General features: G+C 43.6%; 1 protein-coding gene across 2 annotated transcripts in view; it reads left to right on the top strand.

Annotated features, from left to right (window-relative positions):
• MMP17 (matrix metallopeptidase 17) overlaps positions 1–22,598 on the top strand; it is a 213,261-nt gene that overhangs the window by 127,090 nt on the left and 63,573 nt on the right. For both annotated transcript variants that reach the window (XM_073676094.1, XM_073676096.1), the window contains exon 3: positions 7,119–7,248. In XM_073676094.1, coding sequence (XP_073532195.1) covers positions 7,119–7,248 — 130 coding nt within the window. The remainder of the gene's footprint in view (positions 1–7,118; positions 7,249–22,598) is intronic.

Here is a 22,598-nt window from a genome sequence, read left to right as displayed (position 1 = left end):
GTGATTGTTGACCATTATCTTTCACCAGACCTCCTCTAGACCGCTATATGTTTTGGGCTTACTGAAGAGGGCGCTACAAAGTAGAGGTGACCATTGATATTGCAAGCTGAAAAAGTGTGTGTAATATTGCCTAAACTATTTTATGCAATTTTTATGCAGTTTTCGATGCCAAACCTACAAGTGGACATAATTCCCCTCACTTTACAATCCACTACTTACATTGGCTACAAAAACCTGCATCAAAGTGGTGGCACATGTGAAAGCACCCTTTGGAGAGACTGATGAAACCACTATTTAGAGGGCAATAAGCAGTTTCATTCTTTCTCTGCTAAGCAGAGTCATGGACATAATGAGCGCTAACTAATAAGCTGCGCAAATCCTAATTAAGAGTAAAGATTCAGGAATTAGTAAGTAATTAACATGTGAATATGTACTTTGTGGATGAGAATAGCTTCTATGGTGAGTTTATTCCTGCCAATTTAGGCTCCGCATAAGTAATAACTAAATCTGGAAATGATTAACTACCTTATTAAAACCCTTCCCAGAAATAAATATAGTAAATAGGCACATCATTTAAAGCTTAAATAAGTAGCCAAGTATCCATTTATGACGAAGAGTGGGCTTAAATATTCTCTAAGGCACAGTGCTTGTTGTCCTATGTACAGTGGCTCCCCTCACCTACTATCTCGTTCTTCTTCCCTAGATTGTAAGCTCTTGGTACCAGGGTCCTCTCTCCACTGTTACCAGTCATTTATATGGGGCTTTTCTACTTTATGTTTTATACTTACATAACTCACAAATAGCAATTCATGTAGTACTATAAACTCTGTTTGCACCTTTTCAGATGTACAACGCCTCCGTTAGGGGATGTTTCAAATATTAATGATTGGAAGTGTTTATACCACAGGTGTGAAATCCATAGGGCCGATTCATTATTGCATTTGTGCCTGTTTTTTGTCTAGTTTTTGTGTTTTCCGCCTGTAGTTCATTTGTATCTTATTTTTCTTTAATTTGCTCCTTTTCTCAAGTTTATCTTATATGTTCACCTATCTTTTTTATGTTCGTTATTGTGGGCAGAGTTTAAAGGGAACCGGTCAGCAGAAAAAACACTATTAACTTGCAGATATGGGGTTAATCTGCAGGTTAATAGCATTACTAACCAGCCCGGCGCCTGCACGTAGCCGAACGCTGCGGGGAGAAAATTAACGTTATTACCCCAGCAGCAGTGCTGGTTCAATGAGCGGCGGCTGTAACTGCACCCCCGGCCCTGACTGACAGATGGTCCTAATGCACAGCCAGTGTCAGTCAGGGCCAGGAATGTGGTTACAGCTGCTGCTCTGTAGTCTCAGAGTAGTGACTGAAATCGGAACGCTGACGGGGAGAATAAAGCTAATTTTCTACCCGCAGCGTTCAGCTACGTGCAGGCGCCAGGCAGGTTAGTAACACTATTAACCTGCAGATTAACCCCATATCTGCAGGGTAATAGCATTTCTTCTGGTGACAGGTTCACTTTAAGATTTTCAGATGTTTTCACATGATTTATATTTTGATACTTTCCCCCTCAAAACTGGAGTGACTTTTTGTACCATTTTGTAAAACCTGAATTAAAGAGTCGCAGAAAAGCTTAACCCTTTTACAACATATGACATACATTTACGTCATATGTGATGTCTCTGGGTTTGATGTGGGCTTGCACGCCGAGCCCGCATCCTTCCCGCCAAATGATTGCTGATTTAATCAGCCATCATGTGCCTTTAACACCCAACAGCTGTTAACCTGTTAAATGCTGCTGTCAATTTCTGACAGCAGCAGGTAACATGCGCCGGTAGGTGGGAGAGTCATTCCATGCCTCCATCAGCGTCCATGACATGATCACAGTGCGCCGATGGGTTGACATGACAGCTGGAGGACTACTGAAGACCCCCGTGCCTGTCATTACAATACTCCTGTGAAAGGCAGCTTGTAGCTGACGTTCATAGGAGATTGTAATTTTCGCTATACACTATACATAATACATAGACACGTATAGTACAAGCGATCAGACTATCGCAGCTTCAAGTCCCCTAAGGGACTAAATACAATAAAAAGTGACAAAAATATTTTTAAAAACATGATATAAATAAAAACACAATAGTTGAAATCACTACCCTTTTGCCTCATTAAAAATAAAACAATTAAAAAAATAAAAAATACACATATTTGATATGATTGCATTTGTAAAAGTCAAATCTATCAAAATATAAAATAAATTAATCTGCTCGGTAAATGGTGTAATGAGAAAAAAAAAATTCGAAACTTCAGAATTACGGGTTTTTTTGGCCTCTGCAATATTGCCAAAAAATCTAATAAGAGGCGATCAATACACCCCACCGTACAGCTTTCTGTGTACATTGTATATTGACATTGAGCTGTTTATGAGAGGAGGGGGCCTGGTTGGACCAAGGCTCACTTGCACTGTGGTCAGGACAATGATAATCTCCTAGTGATAAAACTTTCATTATAAATAAATAACAACACACAACCTAATAAGTGACACATCGCTGAATTCAGTGTCTCAGCTCCTACCTCATGCTGTCCTCATATTACATAGGAAAAACTTGCTAACAGATTCCCTTTAAAAGTGATCCATCACCAGATTTCACAATACAAATGGTATATATTATTCGTTCAATCTTTTTGACCTGATGAGACTGATGTATTTAATGTAAAATTTTTCGGAATAGCTATATATTATCCTTATATATTTAAATTAGCTTTTTATGAGCTGAATGATAGAATGAAGTAGCCCATAAGTCCAAGTATATTGAATTTCTGCTCACCTAACCTGTGTGCAGCTTGCAGTCTGAGATCTGGTGACACCTCTGTTTTAATGAAAAACTAACAGCCAAGTGACAAAGTCACTTTAGAACCTGACGGCTTTCGTTACCACAAGCTCTGCCTCTGTAATGTGCCAGAGAGCATAATCCTATATGTAAAGTGAATACTTGGTGACCGGCGCTGTATATACCTCAAAAGAGGTTTCCTTTTCTTAGATACTTTGTGGAAGGATTAGGCAGCAGCTGTTTCACAAACTTCCTTTTCTGCTCAGTTCCCTTAAGAGCAAAACTCTCTCAATTATTAATTACAAATTTACAATTGTGTGGTTGTTCCACTTTGATGTCTGCTGGAGAATACAGCAGCTGTCTGACTCGCATTGCCGTTTCTAATCAGAGTTAGTATGAGACAATCCGGCACATCCACTATTTTATGTCTGATAGTCTGTATAAGCTGCATTGGAGAATGCCAAATCCTGTACATAGCACAGTCGTTACAAGTCAGCTAGGGCGGAGTGGCTAACTTAGATGTTCTCCTTCCATTTCATCACATATTTTGCTTACAGGGATAGAGGGAATCTGTCAGCAGGATTTCAGCCCCCAAACTGCTTCTATGCAAGTCCATCCTCACCTTTAGCTAGCCAGTCCGTTCTTCCGTTACCGAGAAATCACTGTTTGAATCAATATGCAAATTAGGCTGAAGTGCTTTCGATGTGTGGAAGCTCTTCCCAAGCCTTTGTCACTCCAGCTCTAATCTCTGCATTCTGCTTGACTGACAGGTCCTTTGCTTGAAGTCAAACAGCAATGGAGACGTCAGTCAAGCAGAATCTCTCTTCTGCAGGGCGTCACTTGTCTCAAGGCCATCCTCAATACCAACAGGAGAGGAGCCCCTTTCCTACTTATTGTACCTCCATTGCCCCTGGGTATCTTGGCTGCAGCAGTTCTCCTGCCCTACTATGCTTTCTTGGCTGCTTCCCTCCCCGGGGGTAATTTACTTGGGATCCCCCAAGCTAAACACATTCAGGGGACCAGATACAAAACTTCCGACAAGTGACACTATCTACATGTGTACTGTTGTCAAATATATATCACATCACAGATAATGTCTGTACATGCCGCAGCACGTTCTTTGTAGAATGTTACAGCATCAGATGAGCTGTAGATATAGTATAATGGATGTGTCCCTATAGAAAACAGCCGTGTAAATCTGGGTCTTCTCAGACTATTTATTAAATGGCAAACTGCGGGAGGAAGCCTCCTGTACCAGTAATAAATAATCCAGAGTCCTGGCTGCCATATTCCACTCTCTATCAGCTGAATGGATATGTGAATCTTCTTCTCTACATGAGCACCACATGCCTGATCTGCAATACGGGGTTCAGACCAGGGGGTCCCCTTTAGCATACAGGGCTGCTGCACTCTGCAAGTTGCTGCTTTGTGAAAAGTGCAACTAAGAAACTATTCATTACATTGAGTTCTGTGGCATTGGTTGCCATTGTCGCCAATAAAGTGGCAAGTTACACAAGTTATACAGTAGTCCTGTTGCTAAATATTCAATATATTACAAAACACTGGCATTACACCTAAAACAAGGCTCCATGTAAGTGGAGGACTCCTTAGTAACTCATTTTATTTTATTTTTTCATGAATGAATAATACATGTGAAAATGTAATATATCTTATCAGACAAATCTGCTTCTTACTCCTTGTAGACTGATCATTGAGTCTCAAAATTCTCAATTCACAGGTAAAATCAGTATTCAGTGAAGACAGACTTTCCCACTACTGGGATAGGAGATGACACTTGGTGCTTACAAAGTTCTATGGAGAACTGTAACTGTTTCAAGAGAACTTGCAGCAGAATTCTGCACCTGTCTCTCTCTCTCTCCTCCCTCCTTCTTTCCATAGAATCTTATAATCACCAACTGTTATCTCCTATCTAAGTAATGGGAAAATCTGGGTCCGTTGAATACAGATTTTACCCATAAATTGAGAGTGAAAGACCTGTCCTAAAGGAGAAAGAAGCCGATTTCTCTGATAACATATTAAAAAGTTGTTTATTTTAATGTGTACTATTGATTTATGAAATAAAAATTAAAATGACGGTTATGCTTTAAAAGGAACGTGTAACCATTTTTTTCCCTTATAAACTCTGCCTTCACCTTTAGGCTGGGTGCCCACATAGCGTTTTTCTAGCGTTTATGCTGCGGAATTTCCGCAGCATAAACGCTTGTGAAACGCTAGGTAATCCGCACCCCATGGTCCCCAAGGGGATTCCGCATGTTCTATGCACATGCTGCGGATTTTTCCACAGCGTTTATGCTGCGTACAAAAATCCGCAGCATGTCATTTAATTTTGCGGAAGCGCAGCGGAACTCCCGCCATTGACTTGCATTGAGACGCCTAGAAACCGCGACTGTACATTTTTACAAGCGGCTTCTATGCGTCTCTATGTGCGGATGGTACCCAGTTCTGGAGGAGAGGAGACTCTCATCCAGACCTGGGTACCATTGTACCTGTAAAAAAAGAATAAAATAACAAATAAAGTTTATACTCACCTTTCCGAAGGCTTCTCTCTGAATGCCGGCATCGCTTGAGGACCTGCGGTGACGTCACAGTCATGTGACCGTAGGCCCTTCACCGCTCTGTCTCGCGATATGCCGGCAGCCGGGAACCAGACAGGAACGAGCGCTGCAGCCACACCGGGGCCTCAGGGGTGAGTATAGCTTTATTTGTTTTAATTTTTACGGTTCACACTGTATAAATCCATGCCTTATGCATGGATCTATATAGTGTGACCTAGTTGTCAAGCACTTTCCAAGTGATGCTATCGCCTGGAAAGCGCTTGTCAATCTGCATGCGGAAACGCATGTGAATCCGCATGTATTCTGCAGGAAAAACGTTTTTTCTGCCAGGGAGATGCAGAAATGCTGCAGAAATTTTCTGCTTCATTTCTGCATCGTGGGCACATAGCCGTAAACATCATGTAAATTGTGTTTCTACAACCCCTCTATACCCTCATAGGTGCCCCTGCATACCTCTGAAAAAGTGCTTTATTCAAGTACCCTGCTGCATGGAAATTGTGTGGTCCGGTCCGATGGATGAATCCATATCGCAGTCAGCGCCGCCCCTTCAAATTCCACCTCTTCTGTTTGGATGGAAGTGGGTGACTTCTCCTATTTAGACCATAATAGATAACTTGCCAGTTAAAAAAGAGGGATATATGCATGTTAACATTAAATATGGGTGACCAAGACAGAAGGCTTGTTATAATAATAAGAGTAATACAGAGAATAAATTAAAAATATAATAATTAATGTTATGTCTAAGTAGGCCTCTCATATAACAAAGCAGTCACGTGTTAATGTAACAAAAAAGTGAAATACTCAGTAGTGCTATGCCTAAGTAGGTCTCCTACATAATAACCAGGACACTTCTAAAATACAATTAAAAATACACGCAATAGGTTATCCGAGGAAATCCAATAGTTGTGGCAAGGTGTTGGCAGAGTCCCACAACACCGACGCACGTTTCGCAGTAAATGCTTCTTCCCAGTGTCAGCTTTTTTTATCTGTCACCAGCTCCCTGGCTGTTCAATAGGGCAAAGTGAGGCTCCCCTGTGCTGGTCTGTGATTCCACTGCGCAAAAGCGAGACTTCAAGCACTGTGTAGATGACGTAGGAAACGTCATCCACTTCCATCCAGATAGGAGAGGTGGCGTTTGAAGTGACCGGCACGGCGCTGAGTGCGACATGGATTTGCCCATTGGACCGGACAACACAATTTGCATGCAACGAGGTACATGAATAAAGGACTTTTTCTGACGTATAGAGAGGCACCTATGAGGTTATAGAGGGGTTGGAGGAACCCCATTTATATGATTTTACAGGTGATGGGCAGGGTTTATAAGGCACAAAACTGGTGACAGGTTCCCTTTAAGTTCCAATATCCCATTCGGCAATGCTGTAATTATGTGTACTACATGCTGACACAATGCACCATAGAAGTCTTGAAGTCCAAGTTCACTGACTGGAATGTTTTTATACCGATGAATGATGTTAACAAGCTTTTATTGTTTATAAATCAATAACTTATGTAAAACCGGCCAATTCTATAACTACCCTAAAAGCATTACTATTTGATTCATTAGGTCTTGGGTAGGAGTCTACAAATCCCACAGGAAGTCCATTCATTTCTTTTAAACTTGAGTGCTGTTCAATAAGTACTCTGTCTAACAAAAGGATTAACGATGAATAATGAAAGACAATTACTTTACTAAGAGACAGCTTTGTCCTCTAACATACAGATGAGGCCACCTTGGAATTAATGAAAACCCCTCGCTGTTCTCTACCTGACCTGTCCCAACCAGAACCGACGAGGAGGAAGCGGAGTGTGCAGCCGGTGACAAAGTGGAGCAAGAGAAATTTATCTTGGAGGTAAACTGCGCTTTCATTTCTATTATGTCACCTTGTGAAGTGCGCAGAAAAGTAACATTACAGCTGTTTTCCCACATGGCATAAAGTAAATAACATTTTACGAAATCTGCACATCTTATATTCTGATTTTTTTGTGGATTTTCTGCAGATTTTATCCTATGCATTGTAAAGACTAAAGTCTGCTTTGAAAATATGCTGCAGAAATATTAAATCCTCACAAAAGGTCAATTTCCGCAGCAGATTTTTTATTTCAGCTTATATATGAGATTTACTTGTACTGTAATACATGAAAGAATATCCGCATCATATCTGCTACATGTAATCATGCCCTAAGGCATACGTGTCAAACCCCGGCCTTTAGGCCAAATCTGGCACGCAGGGTGGTTATATTTGGCCCACGACAAAAACAGCCAGCCCTATGTGGGGCCATTATTCTGTATGGAGGACTATGTGGGGCCATTATTCTGTATGGAGGGCTATGTGGGGCCATTATACTGTATGGAGGACTATGTGGGGCCCATTATTCTGTATGGAGGACTATGTGGGGCCATTATTCTGTATGGAGGACTATGTGGGGCCCATTATACTGTATGGAGGGCTATGTGGTGCCCATTATTCTGTATGGAGGACTATGTGGGGCCCATTATACTGTATGGAGGACTATGTGGGCCCCATTGTACTGTATGGAGGAATATGTGGGGCCATTATATTGTATGGAGGACTATGTGGGGCCCATTATACTGTATGGAGGACTATGTGGGGCCCATTATACTGTATGGAGGACTATGTGGGGCCCATTATACTGTATGGAGGACTATGTGGGGCCCATTATTCTGTATGGAGGACTATGTGGGGCCCATTATTCTATATAGAGGATTATGTGGGCCCATTAAACTGTATGGATTACTATGTGGGGCCATTATTCTGTATGGAGGACTATGTGAGGCCCATTATACTTTATGGAGGGCTATGTGGGGCCATTATTCTGTATGGAGAATTATGTGGGGCCCATTATTCTATATAGAGGACTATGTGGGCCCATTATACTGTATGGAGGACTATGTGGGGCCATTATTCTGTATGGGGGACTATGTGGGGCCATTATACTGTATGGAGGACTATGTGGAGCCCATTAATTATTCTGTATGGAGGACTATGTGGGGCCCATTATACTGTATGGAGGACTATGTGGGGCCATTATACTGTATGGAAGACTATGTGGGGCCCATTATACTGTATGGAGGACTATGTGGGGCCCATTATTCTATATAGAGGACTATGTGGGCCCATTATAGTGTATGGATTACTATGTGGGGCCATTATTCTGTATGGAGGACTATGTGTGGCCCATTATACTTTATGGAGGGCTATGTGGGGCCATTATTCTGTATGGAGAACTATGTGGGGCCATTACTCTGTATGGAGGACTATGTGGGGCCCATTATACTGTATGGAGCACTATGTGGGTCCCATTATACTGTATGGATTACTATGTGGGGCCATTATTCTGTATGGAGGACTATGTGGGGCCCATTATTCTGTAGGGAGGACTATGTGGGGCCATTATTCTGTATGGAAGACTATGTGGGGCCCATTATTCTGTATGGAGGTCTATGTGGGGCCCATTATACTGTATGGAGGGCTATGTGGGGCCCATTATACTGTATGGAGGGCTGTGTGGGGCCCATTATACTGTATGGAGGGCTGTGTGGGGCCCATTATACTGTTTGGGGGGCTGCGTGGGGCCCATTATTCTGTATGGAGGACTATGTGGGGCCCATTATTCTGTATGGGGGACTATGTGGGGCCCATTATTCTGTATGGAGGACTATGTGGGGCCCATTATTCTGTATGAAGGACTATGTGAGGCCCATTGTTCTATATGGAGGACTATGTGGGGCCCATTATTCTGTATGGAGGACTATGTGGGGCCCACTATTCTGTATGGAGGATTATGTAGGGCCCATTATTCTGTATGAAGGACTATGTGGGGCCATTATTCTGTATGGAGGACTTTGTGGGGCCATTATTCTGTATGGAGGACTTTGTGGGGCCCATTATTCTGTATGGAGGACTATGTGGGGCCCACTATTCTGTATGGAGGACTATGTGGGGCCATTATTTTGTATGAAGGACTATGTGGGGCCCATTATACTGTATGGAGGACTATGTGGGGCCATTATTCTGTATGGAGGACTATGTGGGGCCCATTATTCTGTATGGAGGACTATGTGGGGACAATTATTCGGTATGGAGGACTATGTGGTGCCCATAATACTGTATGGAGGACTATGTGGGGACCATTATTCGGTATGGAGGATTATGTGGGGCCTATTATTCTGTATGGAGGACTATGTGGTGACCATTATTCTATATACATACAGAATAATGGGCCCCACATAGTCCTCCATGCAGAATAATGGCCCCACATAGTCCTCTATATAGAATAATGGACCCCACATAGTCCTCCATACAGAATAATGGGCCCCACATAGTCCTCCATACAGAATAATGGCCCCACATAGTCCTCCATACAGAATAATGGCCCAACATAGTCCTCCATACAGAATAATGTGCCCCACATAGTCCTTCATACAGTGTAATGGGCCCCATAGAATCCTCCATACAGAATAATGGGCCCCACATAGTCCTCCATACAGAATAATGGCCCCACATAGGGGTGATGGTTCTGGTGTCGCGGGCCAAATAAAAACACCCTGTGGGACAGATTTGGTCCACGGGCCATAGTTTGACATGTATGGCCTAGAGGTTCGGTCCTCAGCTCCTTTCTGTTGCTGGCATATGACAGCTCTACACGAGAAGTAAGCATGTGTAATATGTATGTATGTGTGTCTTTGTGTGTGTAATGTGTATCCATAGATGTGCAATGTGTATGATACTGTATACATGTGTGGAATGTGTATGAATACGGTATCTCTGTAATATGTAAGAATATATATGTGTGCTTTATGTTTGATATGTGTGTAATTTGTATGCACGTAGGTGTCTAATATGCTGTATACAGTCATGGCCAAAAGTATTGAGAATGAGACAAATAGTAATTTTTCCAAAGTTTCTGCTTCATTTTTTGTAATGGCAATTTGCATATACTCCTGAATGTCAAAGAGTGATCAGCTTAACAGCAATTACTGTACTTGCAAAGTCAATATTTGCCCAGAAAATGAACTTTAACCCCCAAAACACATTTCAACATCATTGCAGTCCTGCCTTAAAAGGAGCAGCTAACATCGTTTTAGTGATTGATCCATTAACACAGGTGTGGGTGTTGATGAGGACAGGGCTGGCGATCAATCAGTCATGATTAAGTAAGAATGACATCACTGGACACTTTAAAAGGAGGCTGGTTCTTGGTATCATTGTTTCTCTTCAGTTAACCATGGTTATTTCTAAAGAAACACGTGCAGCCATCATTGCACTGCACAAAAATGGCCTAACAGGGAAGAGTATCGCAGCTACAAAGATTGCACCTCAGTCAACAATCTATCGCATCATCAAGAACTTCAAGGAGAGAGCTTCCATTGTTGTCAAAAAGGCTCCAGGGCGCACAAGAAAGACCAGCAAGCGCCAGGACCGTATCTTAAAACTGTTTCAGCTGCGGGATCGGACTTTCAGCAGTGCCGAGCTTGCTCAGGAATGGCAGCAGGCTGATGTGAGTGCTTCTGCACGCACTGTGAGGCGGAGACTCTTTGAGCAAGGGCTGGTTTCAAGGAGGGCAGCAAAGAAGCCACTTCTCTCCAGGAAAAACATCAGGGACCGACTGATATTCTGCAAAAGGTACAGGGAGTGGACTGCTGAGGACTGGGGCAAAGTCATTTTCTCTAATGAATCCTCTTTTCGATTGTTTGGGACATCTGGAAAACAGCTTATTCGGAGAAGAAGAGGTGAGCGCTACCACCAGTCTTGTCTCATGCCAACTGTAAAGCATCCTGAAACCATTCATGTGTGGGGTTGCTTCTCAGCCAAGGGAATCGGCTCACTCACAGTCTTGCCTAAAAACACAGCCATGAATAAAGAATGGTACCAGAATGTCCTCCAAGAGCAACTTCTCCCAACCGTCCAAGAGCAGTTTGGCGCCCAACAATGCCTTTTCCAGCATGATGGAGCACCTTGCAATAAAGCAAAGGTGATAACTAAATGGCTCATGGAACAAAACATAGAGATTTTGGGTCCATGGTCAGGAAACTCCCCAGATCTTAATCCCATTGCGAACTTGTGGTCAATCATCAAGAGACGGGTGGACAAACAAAAACCAACAAATTCTGGCAAAATGCAAGCATTGATTATGCAAGAATGGACTGCTATCAGTCAGGATTTGGTCCAAAAGTTGATTGAGAGCATGCCAGGGAGAATTACAGAGGTCTTGAAGAAGAAGGGGCAACACTGCAAATATTGACTTGCTGCATTAACTCATTCTGTCAATATAACCTATTGGTACTCATAATATGATTGCAATTATATTTCTGTATGTGATATAAACATCAGACAAACACTAATAAAAACCAGAGGCCAGCAGATCATGTGAAAATATAATTTTGGTGTCATTCTCAAAACTTTTGGCCATGACTGTAGTGTGCGCTATGTATGTTGCATGTTACATTTTATGGGACGGGGTTGAAGGTGCTTGTGTGCTCTGCTGCAGCTCTACATGTTAAATCTTTCAGGGATAATATATGATGCACTAATACTTTACATGTGTCCATTGGACCTTGCCTGCAATATATAAGATGCTGCCTACACCACCAGCTGCTACAACATGATTCTGTGGAGAATTTAGCGCAATATATTACTTTAGCTACATAAGATTTTAAGAACTAAATTTATAGGCCAATTAAGCAGTAGCTAAAAAATAAGGGTTTAATTAGATTGCTTGTGATGCATTGGGCGATAGATCTGAGTCTCACATTTACTACATTACAACCTGCTTTACTGTCCTGCAGTTTATAGTGCATCGGAGGTATCCTTTGCCTTTAACATAAAATTGGAGAATACATTCAAGTGAACTTCAATTCTGCTTTCAAGCCCTTAACCATAATCATTCTCTTACATTTGACATCTATCCCTTCACAGCGTCTTCTTTTTATATTGAAATTGTATTATTTATCTGCCAAAGAAAACAGCCCTTTTAATTGTGCGCGTGATTTGTTAAGGAATTCATATAGCAAGAGAGCCCCCTAGTGGTATTTATCTAGTACAGCAAACAGAATGAAAAGAGACTTATTTGCAAGGCTTGCTAAGACAACATTTTAACAAAGTAGGAACTAAGTTATTGAATGCATTTTTTAAGTGACATAAGTATAAGCTAATCAGTAATGATTCATTATACACATTCAGATCAGTGACACATAGCACAGCTTATTAGAAAGCATGCTGATATTTTAATAGCATTCAAACAAGTCAGAATCAGAATTTTCCTGTGTGGTTCCGTTCTATTCTACCATGCTTTGTGTAGTATATGTAGTAGACTATTTTTAAAAATAAATCTTTCAGTACATTTCTGCTATTTAATCTAACAGCAGCATGATGTTGGGGCATAGACCCCAATTCCAGCAATGTATCACTTACTGGTCTGCGCATTGTAGTTTCAATCAGCAGGAGATTATCACTAGAAGACTAGTTGTCTCCTGCTCTTTGTAACCACGCCCCCAGCACTGATTGGCAGCTTACCGCCAATGTGCAGTGTACACAGAAAGCTGCCAATCAGTGATGTGGGCGGGGTTATACAGAGCTCAGCATTCAGAGAACTGCTAGATCTACAGCAGAGAAAACTGTGATTTTATCAAAACTGCAGCAACCAGCCCAGTAAGTGATACATAGTAACATAGTTTTTAAGGTTGAAGGAAGACTACGTCCATCTAGTTCAACCCATAGCCTAACATGTTGATCCAGAGGAAGGCAAAAAAAAAACATGTGGCAAACACTAAGCTCCACATTAGGGAAAAAAATTCCTTCCTGACTCCATACGACAATCAGACGAGTTCCCTGGATCAACGCCCTATCAAGGAATCTAGTATGTATAACCTGTAATGTTATACTTTTCATGAAAGGCATCCATGCCCTTCTTAAATTTTAGAAGTGAATCACTCATTACAACATCATGCGGCAGAGAGTTCCATAGTCTCACTGCTCTTACAGTAAAGAATCCACGTCTGTCATTATGATTAAACCTTCTTTCCTCCAGACGTAGAAGATGCCCCCTTGTCCCCGTCTCAGGCCTCAGAGTAAAAAGATCAGTAGAAAGGTCTTTGTACTGTCCCTTCATATACTTGTACATAGTAATAAGATCACCCCTAAGCCTTCATTTTTCCAAAGTAAATAACCCCAAGTGTAATAACCTGTCTTGGTATTGCAGACCCCCCAGTCCTCTAATAACCTTGGTCGCTCTTCTCTGCACCCGCTCTAGTTCAGCTATGTCTTTCTTATACACCGGAGACCAGAACTGTACACAGTATTCTAAGTGTGATCGCACTAGTGACTTGTATAGAGGTAAAATTATGTTCTCCTCATGAGCATCTATGCCTCTTTTAATGCATCCCATTATTTTATTTGCCTTTGCAGCAGCTGCCTGACACTGGCCACCAAATGTGAGCATGTCGTCCACCACTACACCCAGGTCTTTTTCAGTTACAGTTTTGCCCAGTGTTTTTCAATTAAGCATATAATTATACATTTTATTTCCTCTGCCCAAGTGCATTACCTTACATTTATCCCCATTAAAGCTCATTTGCCATTTATCAGCCCAAGCTTCTAGTTTACATAGATCCTCCTGTAATATAAAATTGTCCTCCTCTGTATTGATTGCCCTGCAGAGTTTAGTGTCATCTGCAAATATTGAAATATTACTCTGTATGCCCCCTACAAGGTCATTAATAAATATGTTAAAAAGAAGCGGGCCCAATACTGACCCCTGTGGTACCCCACTGTTAACTGAGACCCAGTCTGAGTGTGTTCTATTAATAACCACCCTTTGTTTCCTATCACTGAGCCAGTTCTTAACCCACATACATATATTTTCTCCATCCCCATTGTTCTCATTTTATGTATCAACCTTTTTTGTGGAACCGTATCAAAAGCTTTTGAAAAGTCCATATACACAACATCCACTGCATTTCCTTTGTCCAGTCCGGAACTTACCTCTAGTGTTGAGCCACCCCCGTAGTGTTCAGGTTCGGTTCGGTTTGTCGAACACTGGCATGTTCGCCGAACGGTTCGTCAAACACCGTTAAAACCAATGGCAGGCAAACAAACACACATAGAAACATATAGAAAACACATAGAAAACACTTTCAAAGTTGTCCAAAAGCTGACAAACTGCTCAGAAGACACAACTAACACATGGAAAAGTGACAAGTACCTATAGTCATGCGAAAAGAAAAGAGGTGGAGGAGTAAAAGGAGGAGGAGACACAGATATAGGCATGTCATGCCCTTCTAAAATCAAGAAAGGCTGGAGTAAAAATCTAAAATCAGCCTACCAACACCCAGACATCGTGACAAGAAAATTAAAAAAAGAAATATCTTTAGGTAGAATGGCGGTTCCATTAAGAACACTTTCCTTACAAGACGTAGTGGTATCCCCGTTGGGAGTCGTGCCAAAAACGGAACTCAATACATTCGGACTAATCCACCATTTGTCATATCCAAGGGGCAGGTCAGTAAACGACAACATCGATGCGGAACCAAGTACAGTAGCATATACTGTACCTCCTTTGACAAGACAATCAGGCGGGTCAAGAAGTTGGGAAGGGGCACCCTAATGGCCAAAACAGACATTGAGGGGGCGTTCCGGTTACTTACTACCTGTGCCTCCGAATAGTGTCCGCCTATTGGGCTGCTTCTGGGAAGGAGCATACTATATAGATCGCTGTTCGCCCATGGGGTGCTCCATATCCTGCTCACTATTTGAGGCGTTTAGTTGCTTCCTCGAATGGGTCGTCATGGACGTTTTTAAGGGGGCACATATTATCCATTACCTCGATGACTTCTTATGCCTGGGCCCAAAAGATTCGCCACAGTGTGAATACACGTGGTAGTCCACCTGTGAGAAGGAGAGAGCTGGAGGGAGAGCGGACACCACAGATTCGAAGGGTTAGATGGAGAACGGAAGAAGGAAAGAGGACGAGGGAGGTAAGGGAGTACGGTGGAAGGCCGACCTGAGCTCCCCCACGTTCCTGCTGGGCAACAGCCCTGGGAAGAAAAGCCGCTTGCACATCCCTTTGAGGTTACGGGCGTGAGCGGGCAGAGGGACTACGCTGGAGTGTGAAGCCGACACAGCCAGGCCGATCCTGCCCGTGCGATCTCCGTGTCGCCGGGTTTGTGCCAGAGCCGCGGTGGACCCTGACGGCCAGCCCCCCCTCTCCCAATACTGGTGCCTGTCCGCTGGTGGGTCGAGACCCCCCGCGGTGGAGGCAGGTCTAAGCTCTGTAATTTGAATGAGTACACTTTAAATCCTTTAACAAGGATCTATTGGAGGGCAAGTCTGGTGCCAGCAGCTGCGGTAATTCAAGCTCCAGTAGCGTCCACTAAAGCTGCTGCAGTTAAAAAGCTTTTATAAGGATCGAGCTTGGCGGTCCGCCGCAAGGCGTGCTACCGCCAGTCCCAGCCCCTTTGCCTTGGGGCGCCTCCCCAATGCTCTTGACTGAGTGTCCCGGGGGCCCGAAGCATTTCCTTTGAAAAACTTAAGTGTCCAAAGCACAGGTGGTGTAGCTTGCTTAACAGCTGGGCTACTCCACTGACTAGCAGACACTGCTACTAGGCCCAAAGTATTGCCTGGGCTAGATGCAGTTAAAAATTTGTAATTAGATCTACAGGCGGTGTAGCTTGCTTAACAGCTGGGCTACTCTGCTGACTAGCAGACACTGTTACTAGGCCCAAAGTATTGCCTGGGCTAGATGCAGTTAAAAATTTGCAATTAGATCTACAGGCGGTGTAACTTGCTTAACAGCTGGGCTACTCTGCTGACTAGCAGACACTGCTACTAGGCCCAAAGTATTGCCTGGGCTAGATGCAGCTAAAAATTTGTAATTAGATCTACAGGTGGTGTAGTTTGCTTAACAGCTGGGCTACTCTGCTGACTAGCAGACACTGCTACTAGGCTCAAAGTATTGCCTGGGCTAGATGCAGTTAAAAATGTGTAATTAGATCTACAGGCGGTGTAGCTTGCAAAACAGCTGGGCTACTCCGCTGACTAGCAGACACTGCTACTAGGCCCAAAGTATTGCCTGGGCTAGATGCAGTTAAAAATTTGTAATTAGATCTACAGGCGGTGTAGCTTGCTTACCAGCTGGGCTACTCCGCTGACTAGCAGACACTGCTACTAGGCCCAAACTATTGCCTGGGCTAGATGCAGTTAAAAATTGTTATTAGATACAAAGGCGGTGTAACTTGCTTCATAGCTGGGCTACTACGCTGACTAGCAGACACTGAAGCTTTGGAGCAGACCTCTGATTCCCAGGCTATAATATGAGTAAACAGCTCTACAGACTCAACCATCTGTGTTACCCCATGCCATAGTGTATGTAGTTTCTTACGGTTAAAAGGGGGGGGGAGCGACCCGACCCACCTGGAATTGACGATGCCAACGTCATGAAAATCACAGCAAGGGGACTCCAAAAAGAGTCTCCATTTTTTCCAAAAATTGTGGCACAGACACCACTTAAGTGGCATCAATTGCCCCAGAGTTGCTTAAAATGGTTGGTGAGGTGATTTTCCAAAATCCTCAAGCTTTTAGTCTCCCCAGGATGACACAGGGGTAGAAAAGTCCTTGCGGATCCATGATTTGTTCATCTTTATGAACGTGAGTCTGTCTACATTCTCAGTGGACAGCCGCGTGCGCTTATCTGTCAGCACACCACCAGCAGCGCTGAACACATGTTCAGAGAGAACGTTGGCTGCGGGGCACGACAAGATCTCCAAGGCGTGAGTGGCGAGCTCAGTCCATTTTTCCAGATTGGAAGCCCAAAATGAGCAAGAGTCCAGTGACATAGTCATGGCTTCGATGTTCACTTGGAGATACTCCTGTACCATCCTCTCTAGGCGTTGACTATGTGTCAGACTTCTTGTCTCCTGTGGCCTTGCAAAGGATGGGCTAAAAAATTCGTGAAACAATTCCACAAAATTGCTGTTACCAGCAGATACTGTGTTACTGTTACGGTTTGAGTGATGAAGACTTGACAGTCCCACGGTTGGCAAGTTAGAACTGTGAGATTCACTACGTGCACCACTGGTGTTTTGTGGAAAAGCAGATGTAAGATTCTGTAACAGCCTCTGCTGATACTCCTGCATGCGTGAATCCCTTTCTATGGCAGGAATTATTTCGGCAAATTTACTTTTGTACCGGGGATCTAAGAGTGTGGCAACCCAGTAGTCGGGATTACTTCGAATTCTGACAATCCGAGGGTCATGTTGCAGGTAGTGCAGCAAGAAGGCACTCATGTGTCTTGCGCATCCAGGAGGACCAAGTCCTTGTTGTGTTGGTGGCGAGGTAAGAATCATGCTTCCTTCCTCTGCCCTCTCCCCCCAACCTCGCACAACAGAAATGTGATCAAGGTCTCCCTCATCTGATGAGTCTTCCATGTCCATCGCCAGTTCGTCCTCCACTCCTTCCTCGGCTCCTGCACCTTCCTCAACAGTTTGGCTGCTACCATGCGCCCTCGTTAATCCCTCTCCCCCACCCTCCCATGCCTGCCGCCTTGGTGCTGCCGACCGTCTGGACCTTGGAGATGTTATCCCTTCCGCATATGACTCCTCCTGTACTTCCTCCCCCTCCTCTTGTCCCACCACCTGACTCCGAATACTGTTTAAAGTGTGCTCCAGCATGTAAATGACCGGAATAGTCATGCTGATAATGGCATCGTCAGCACTAAACATCTTCGTCGCCATTTCAAAACTGTGCAGAAGGGTGCATAGGTCCCATGCAGTGGGAAGCTCACTGTTCTACAATGCGGCCTAGCGGGCTGGGCCAACCACCGTCTGCTCCATCTTGTGCATCCGTGGCCTGGCCTCTTCATCCTCTGTGACTGGGGGGACAGCAGTCACACATGTTTTTGGACGCAAACCTGCCACCTCTTTACCCGCAACAGCCAGTGTGATTGGCAGGTCGTCAGTTCATTTGGAAGTGGAAACACCTGCTGGTGTTGAGCGCTCTCTGACATCGAGAGCACCACCTTTGGATCAAGGCAACATAACATGTCCGCCTGCATCTTCCTCACAGACCGGCAGTTTGCCGGGGACACCCTACTCAACCCCATCTAAGCAGAGCTGAGTGGCCAAACTGTGGTACTAGCCCAAAAGGATTGGCTGGGTTAGATGCAGTAAAACAATTTTATCAGATACACAGGCGGTGTAGCTCTTTTCACAGCTGGGCTACTCCAATGACTACGAGACACTGCTACTAGGCCCAAAAGGATTTCCTGGGTTAGATGCAGTAAAAAATTTGCATTAGATACACAGGCAGTGTAGCTTCCTTCACAGGTGGGCTACTCCGCTGACTAACAGACACTGCTACTAGCCCAAATGGATTTCCTGGGTTAGATGCAGTAAAAAATTAGAATTAGATACACAGGCGGTGTAGCTTCCTTCACAGGTGCTCTACTCCGCTGACTACGAGACACTGCTACTAGGCCCAAAAAGATTTCCTGGGTTAGATGCAGTAAAAAATTAGAATTAGATACACAGGCGGTATAGCGTGCTTCACAGGTGGGCTACTCTGCTGACTACCAGACACTACTACTAGGCCCAAAAAGATTTCCTGGGTTAGATGCAGTAAAAAATTAGAATTAGACACACAGGCGGTGTAGCTTCCTTCACAGGTGAGCTACTCCACTGACTATGAGACACTGCTACTATGCCCAAAAGGATTTACTGGGTTAGATGCAGTAAAAAATTGTTATTAGATACACAGGTGGTGTAGTTTGCTTCAGATGGGCTACTCCACTGACTACCAGACACTGCTACAGGCCCAAAAGGATTGGCTGGCTTAGATGCAGTAAAAAATTGGTATTAGATGCACAGGTGGTGTAGCTTGCAACACAGATAGGCTACTCCAATGACTAACAGACACTGCTACAGGCCCAAAAGGATTGGCTGAGCTACATTTCACCAAGTGCTGTGAAAAACACTTGCACAGCACTGGCACAGACTGGCCTGGCAAAAAGTGCTATGAACTGCTGTAACCTAGCCCTCAAAAGAGCTGCAATTAGAACTAGTCCCTACTCCCTAAACCTATCTCTCTATGTAACTGGAAATTCGCTCGCAATTCACACAGTTATAGTGTATAGCGCGCACAGCAGCAGCGGTGCCATCTAACACTCAGCTGCAGCAGTGAGAAAATGGTGGCGACGGGAAAAATGGCTGGGTCTTATTGGGCAAGGACATGTGACATACACAGCCAATGACACATGCCCTTGCTTGTGTGAAAAAAAAGCACTTTGCTGCGTGTGTGCGCTGCTGATAGGCTGACAGACTGCACCGCCCCACTGTAAATGCGGGAAAGAAAAAAAAAAATGGAGATCGGCATTATTTCTGCAGAGATCCATCCCCTGCCCCTCCCCCCGCCCACTCTACACTGAAACTGTCTATTAACATATTAACATTGATTAACAGTATTACTGTGAAAAAATCCAGTTACACTTTTGGTGCACGAACAGTTATTGAACATAAGCTCGAACAGCCGAATTTTTTGCAAATCGTTCGAGTTCGTCGAACGACTCGAACACCGCCCAAAACAGCTCGAATTTGAGATTAGCGAACAGTTTGAATCAAACAGCGCTCATCTCTACTTACCTCTTCATAACAGCTGATCAGATTAGTCTGACAGGAACGTTCCCTTGTAAACCCATGTTGATATTGGGTCATGAGGTTATTCTTCTTCAGATACTCTAGTATGGCATTTCTTAGGAAACCCTCTAGGATTTACCCACAGTAAGGGTTAAACTTACTGGCATATAATTTCCAAGTTCGGTTTTTGTCCCCTTTTTGAATATTGGCACCACATTTGCTATACGCCAGTCCTGTGGTACAGATCCTGTTGTTATGGAATCTTAAAGATTAAAAATAATGGTCTATCTATGATGATACTTAATTCCTGCAGTACTCGCGGGTGTATCCCATCCGGTGATTTGTCAATTTTAGTGATTTTTAGACGCCGCCGTACTTCCTGCTGGGTTAAGCAAGTGACATTTAATAGAGAATTTTTGTCATCACTAATCATGTTTTCTCTGTCATGCGATTTTCTTCTGTAAATACGGTTGAAAAAAAATCATTTAGCATATTGGCTTTTTCCTCATTCTCATCCACCATTTCACCCAGACTATTTTTAAGAGGACCAACACTATCATGTTTCACTTTTTTACTATTTATGTAGTTAAAGAATATTTTGGGATTATTTTTACTTTCTCTGGCAATGAGTCTCTGTGTCTCAATCTTTGCTGCCTTGATTTGGTTTTTACAGAATTTATTTAAATTTCTGTATTTATTTAATGCCTCATCACTACCTACTTGCTTTAGTTCTCTAAATGCTTTCTTTTTGTCACTTATTGCGCCCCTTACAGCTCTATTTAGCCATAGTGGTTTCCTCCTATTTCTAGCATGTTTATTCCCATAGGGTTTATATTGTGCACAGGTCCTATTCAGGATGCTAATAAATGTCTCCCATTTGCTTTGTGTAGTTTTATGTCTCAGGATATCATCCCAGTTTATTGCACTAAGATCATCTCTCAACCGTTGGAAATTTACCTTCCTGAAGTTTAGTGTCCTTGTAACCCCTCTACTACACATCTTATTAAAGGATACATGAAAACGTATTATTTTGTGATCACTATTACCCAAGTGAGCCCCAACTCGTATATTTGATATGCGGTCTGGCCTGTTGGTTAATATTAGGTCTAGCAGTGCCCCCCTTCTTGTTGGGTCCTGAACCAGTTGTGAAAGGTAATTGTCTCTCATAGTTGTCAAAAACCTATTACCTTTGCTTGAACTACAGGTTTCTGTTCCCCAATGTATTTCAGGGTAGTTGAAGTCCCCCATAATAATGACTTCTCCTTGAGTCGCTGCTTCATCTATTTGCTTTATGAGGATATTCTCCGCTGCTTCCAATATTTTTGGAGACTTATAACAAACCCCTATCAGTAATTTATTATTTTTTCCCCCTCCCCTTATCTCCACCCACAAGGACTCTACATTTTCATTAGATTCACATATATCCTCACCCAAGAGGGGTTTTAAGGATGATTTTACATATAAACACACTCCCCCCTCTATTGTTTGTACGGTCATTTCTGAACAGACTATAGCCCTGTAAATTAACTGCCCAGTCATGGCTCTCGTCCAGCCATGTCTCAGATATCCCCACCATGTCATAATTATTTTCCAACAAAATGAATTCTAATTCCTCCATTTTGTTGGTGAGGCTTCTGGCATTAGTGTACATGCATTTTATGTATCTCTCTGTACCTCTATTCCTTCTTACTATATTGACTGTTCTAACCCCACCCCCAATTTCTTTATTTGTGCCCAGGTCACTATATGCAGTATCTTTCCCACCTATAAAATGAATACCCTCCCCCCCCCCAATCCCTAGTTTAAACACTCCTCCAACCTTCTAGCCATTTTCTCCCCCAGCACAGCTGCACCCTTCCCATTGAAGTGCAGCTCGTCTCTAGCGTAGAATCTATAGCCAACTGAGAAGTCTGCCCAGTTCTCCAGGAAACCAAACCCCTCCTTCCTACACCAGTTCCTGAGCCACTTATTTATCTCCCTAATATCCCATTGCCTCTCTGGCGTGGCACAGGTAGTATTTCAGAGAATACCACCTAGGCGGTCCTTGCTTTAAGCTTGCAGCCTAATTCCCTGAAATCATCTTTAAGGACCTTTCACCTACCTCTAACTTTGTCATTTGTACCAATGTGCACCATGACCGCTGGGTCCTCACCAGCCCCTCCCAGTAATCTGTCAACCTGATCAGCGATGTGCCTGACTCGAGCGCCAGGTAGGCAGCACACTGTTCGACGATCCCTGTCTTTGTGACAGATTGCCCTATCTGTTCCCCTAATAATTGTGTCCCCCACTACCAGCACCTGCCTGGCCTGCCCTGCTCTCCTATTTCCCCCCTTACTGGAGCTGAAACTCCTCCGACTTTCAGAGGACATGCCTTGCTGCAGCAGTGCTACCCCTGTACCGACACCCCCCTCATCTGCCAACTTTGCAAACTTATTGGGGTGTGCCAGATCAGGACTAGCCTCCCTGGCACTCTTCCCTCTACCCCCCTTTCTGTCACCCAGCTAGCTGCCTCACTGTCCTGCAGCTCCCTACTACCACCCTCCCCCATATCTACCC

This window comes from Phyllobates terribilis, unplaced genomic scaffold (genome assembly GCF_046119375.1).
Source record: "Phyllobates terribilis strain yellow unplaced genomic scaffold, ASM4611937v1 Scaffold_1__5_contigs__length_1240528914, whole genome shotgun sequence".
In the NCBI taxonomy this organism is placed as follows: domain Eukaryota; kingdom Metazoa; phylum Chordata; class Amphibia; order Anura; family Dendrobatidae; genus Phyllobates; species Phyllobates terribilis.
This window is presented reverse-complemented; position numbering and strand designations above follow the sequence as displayed.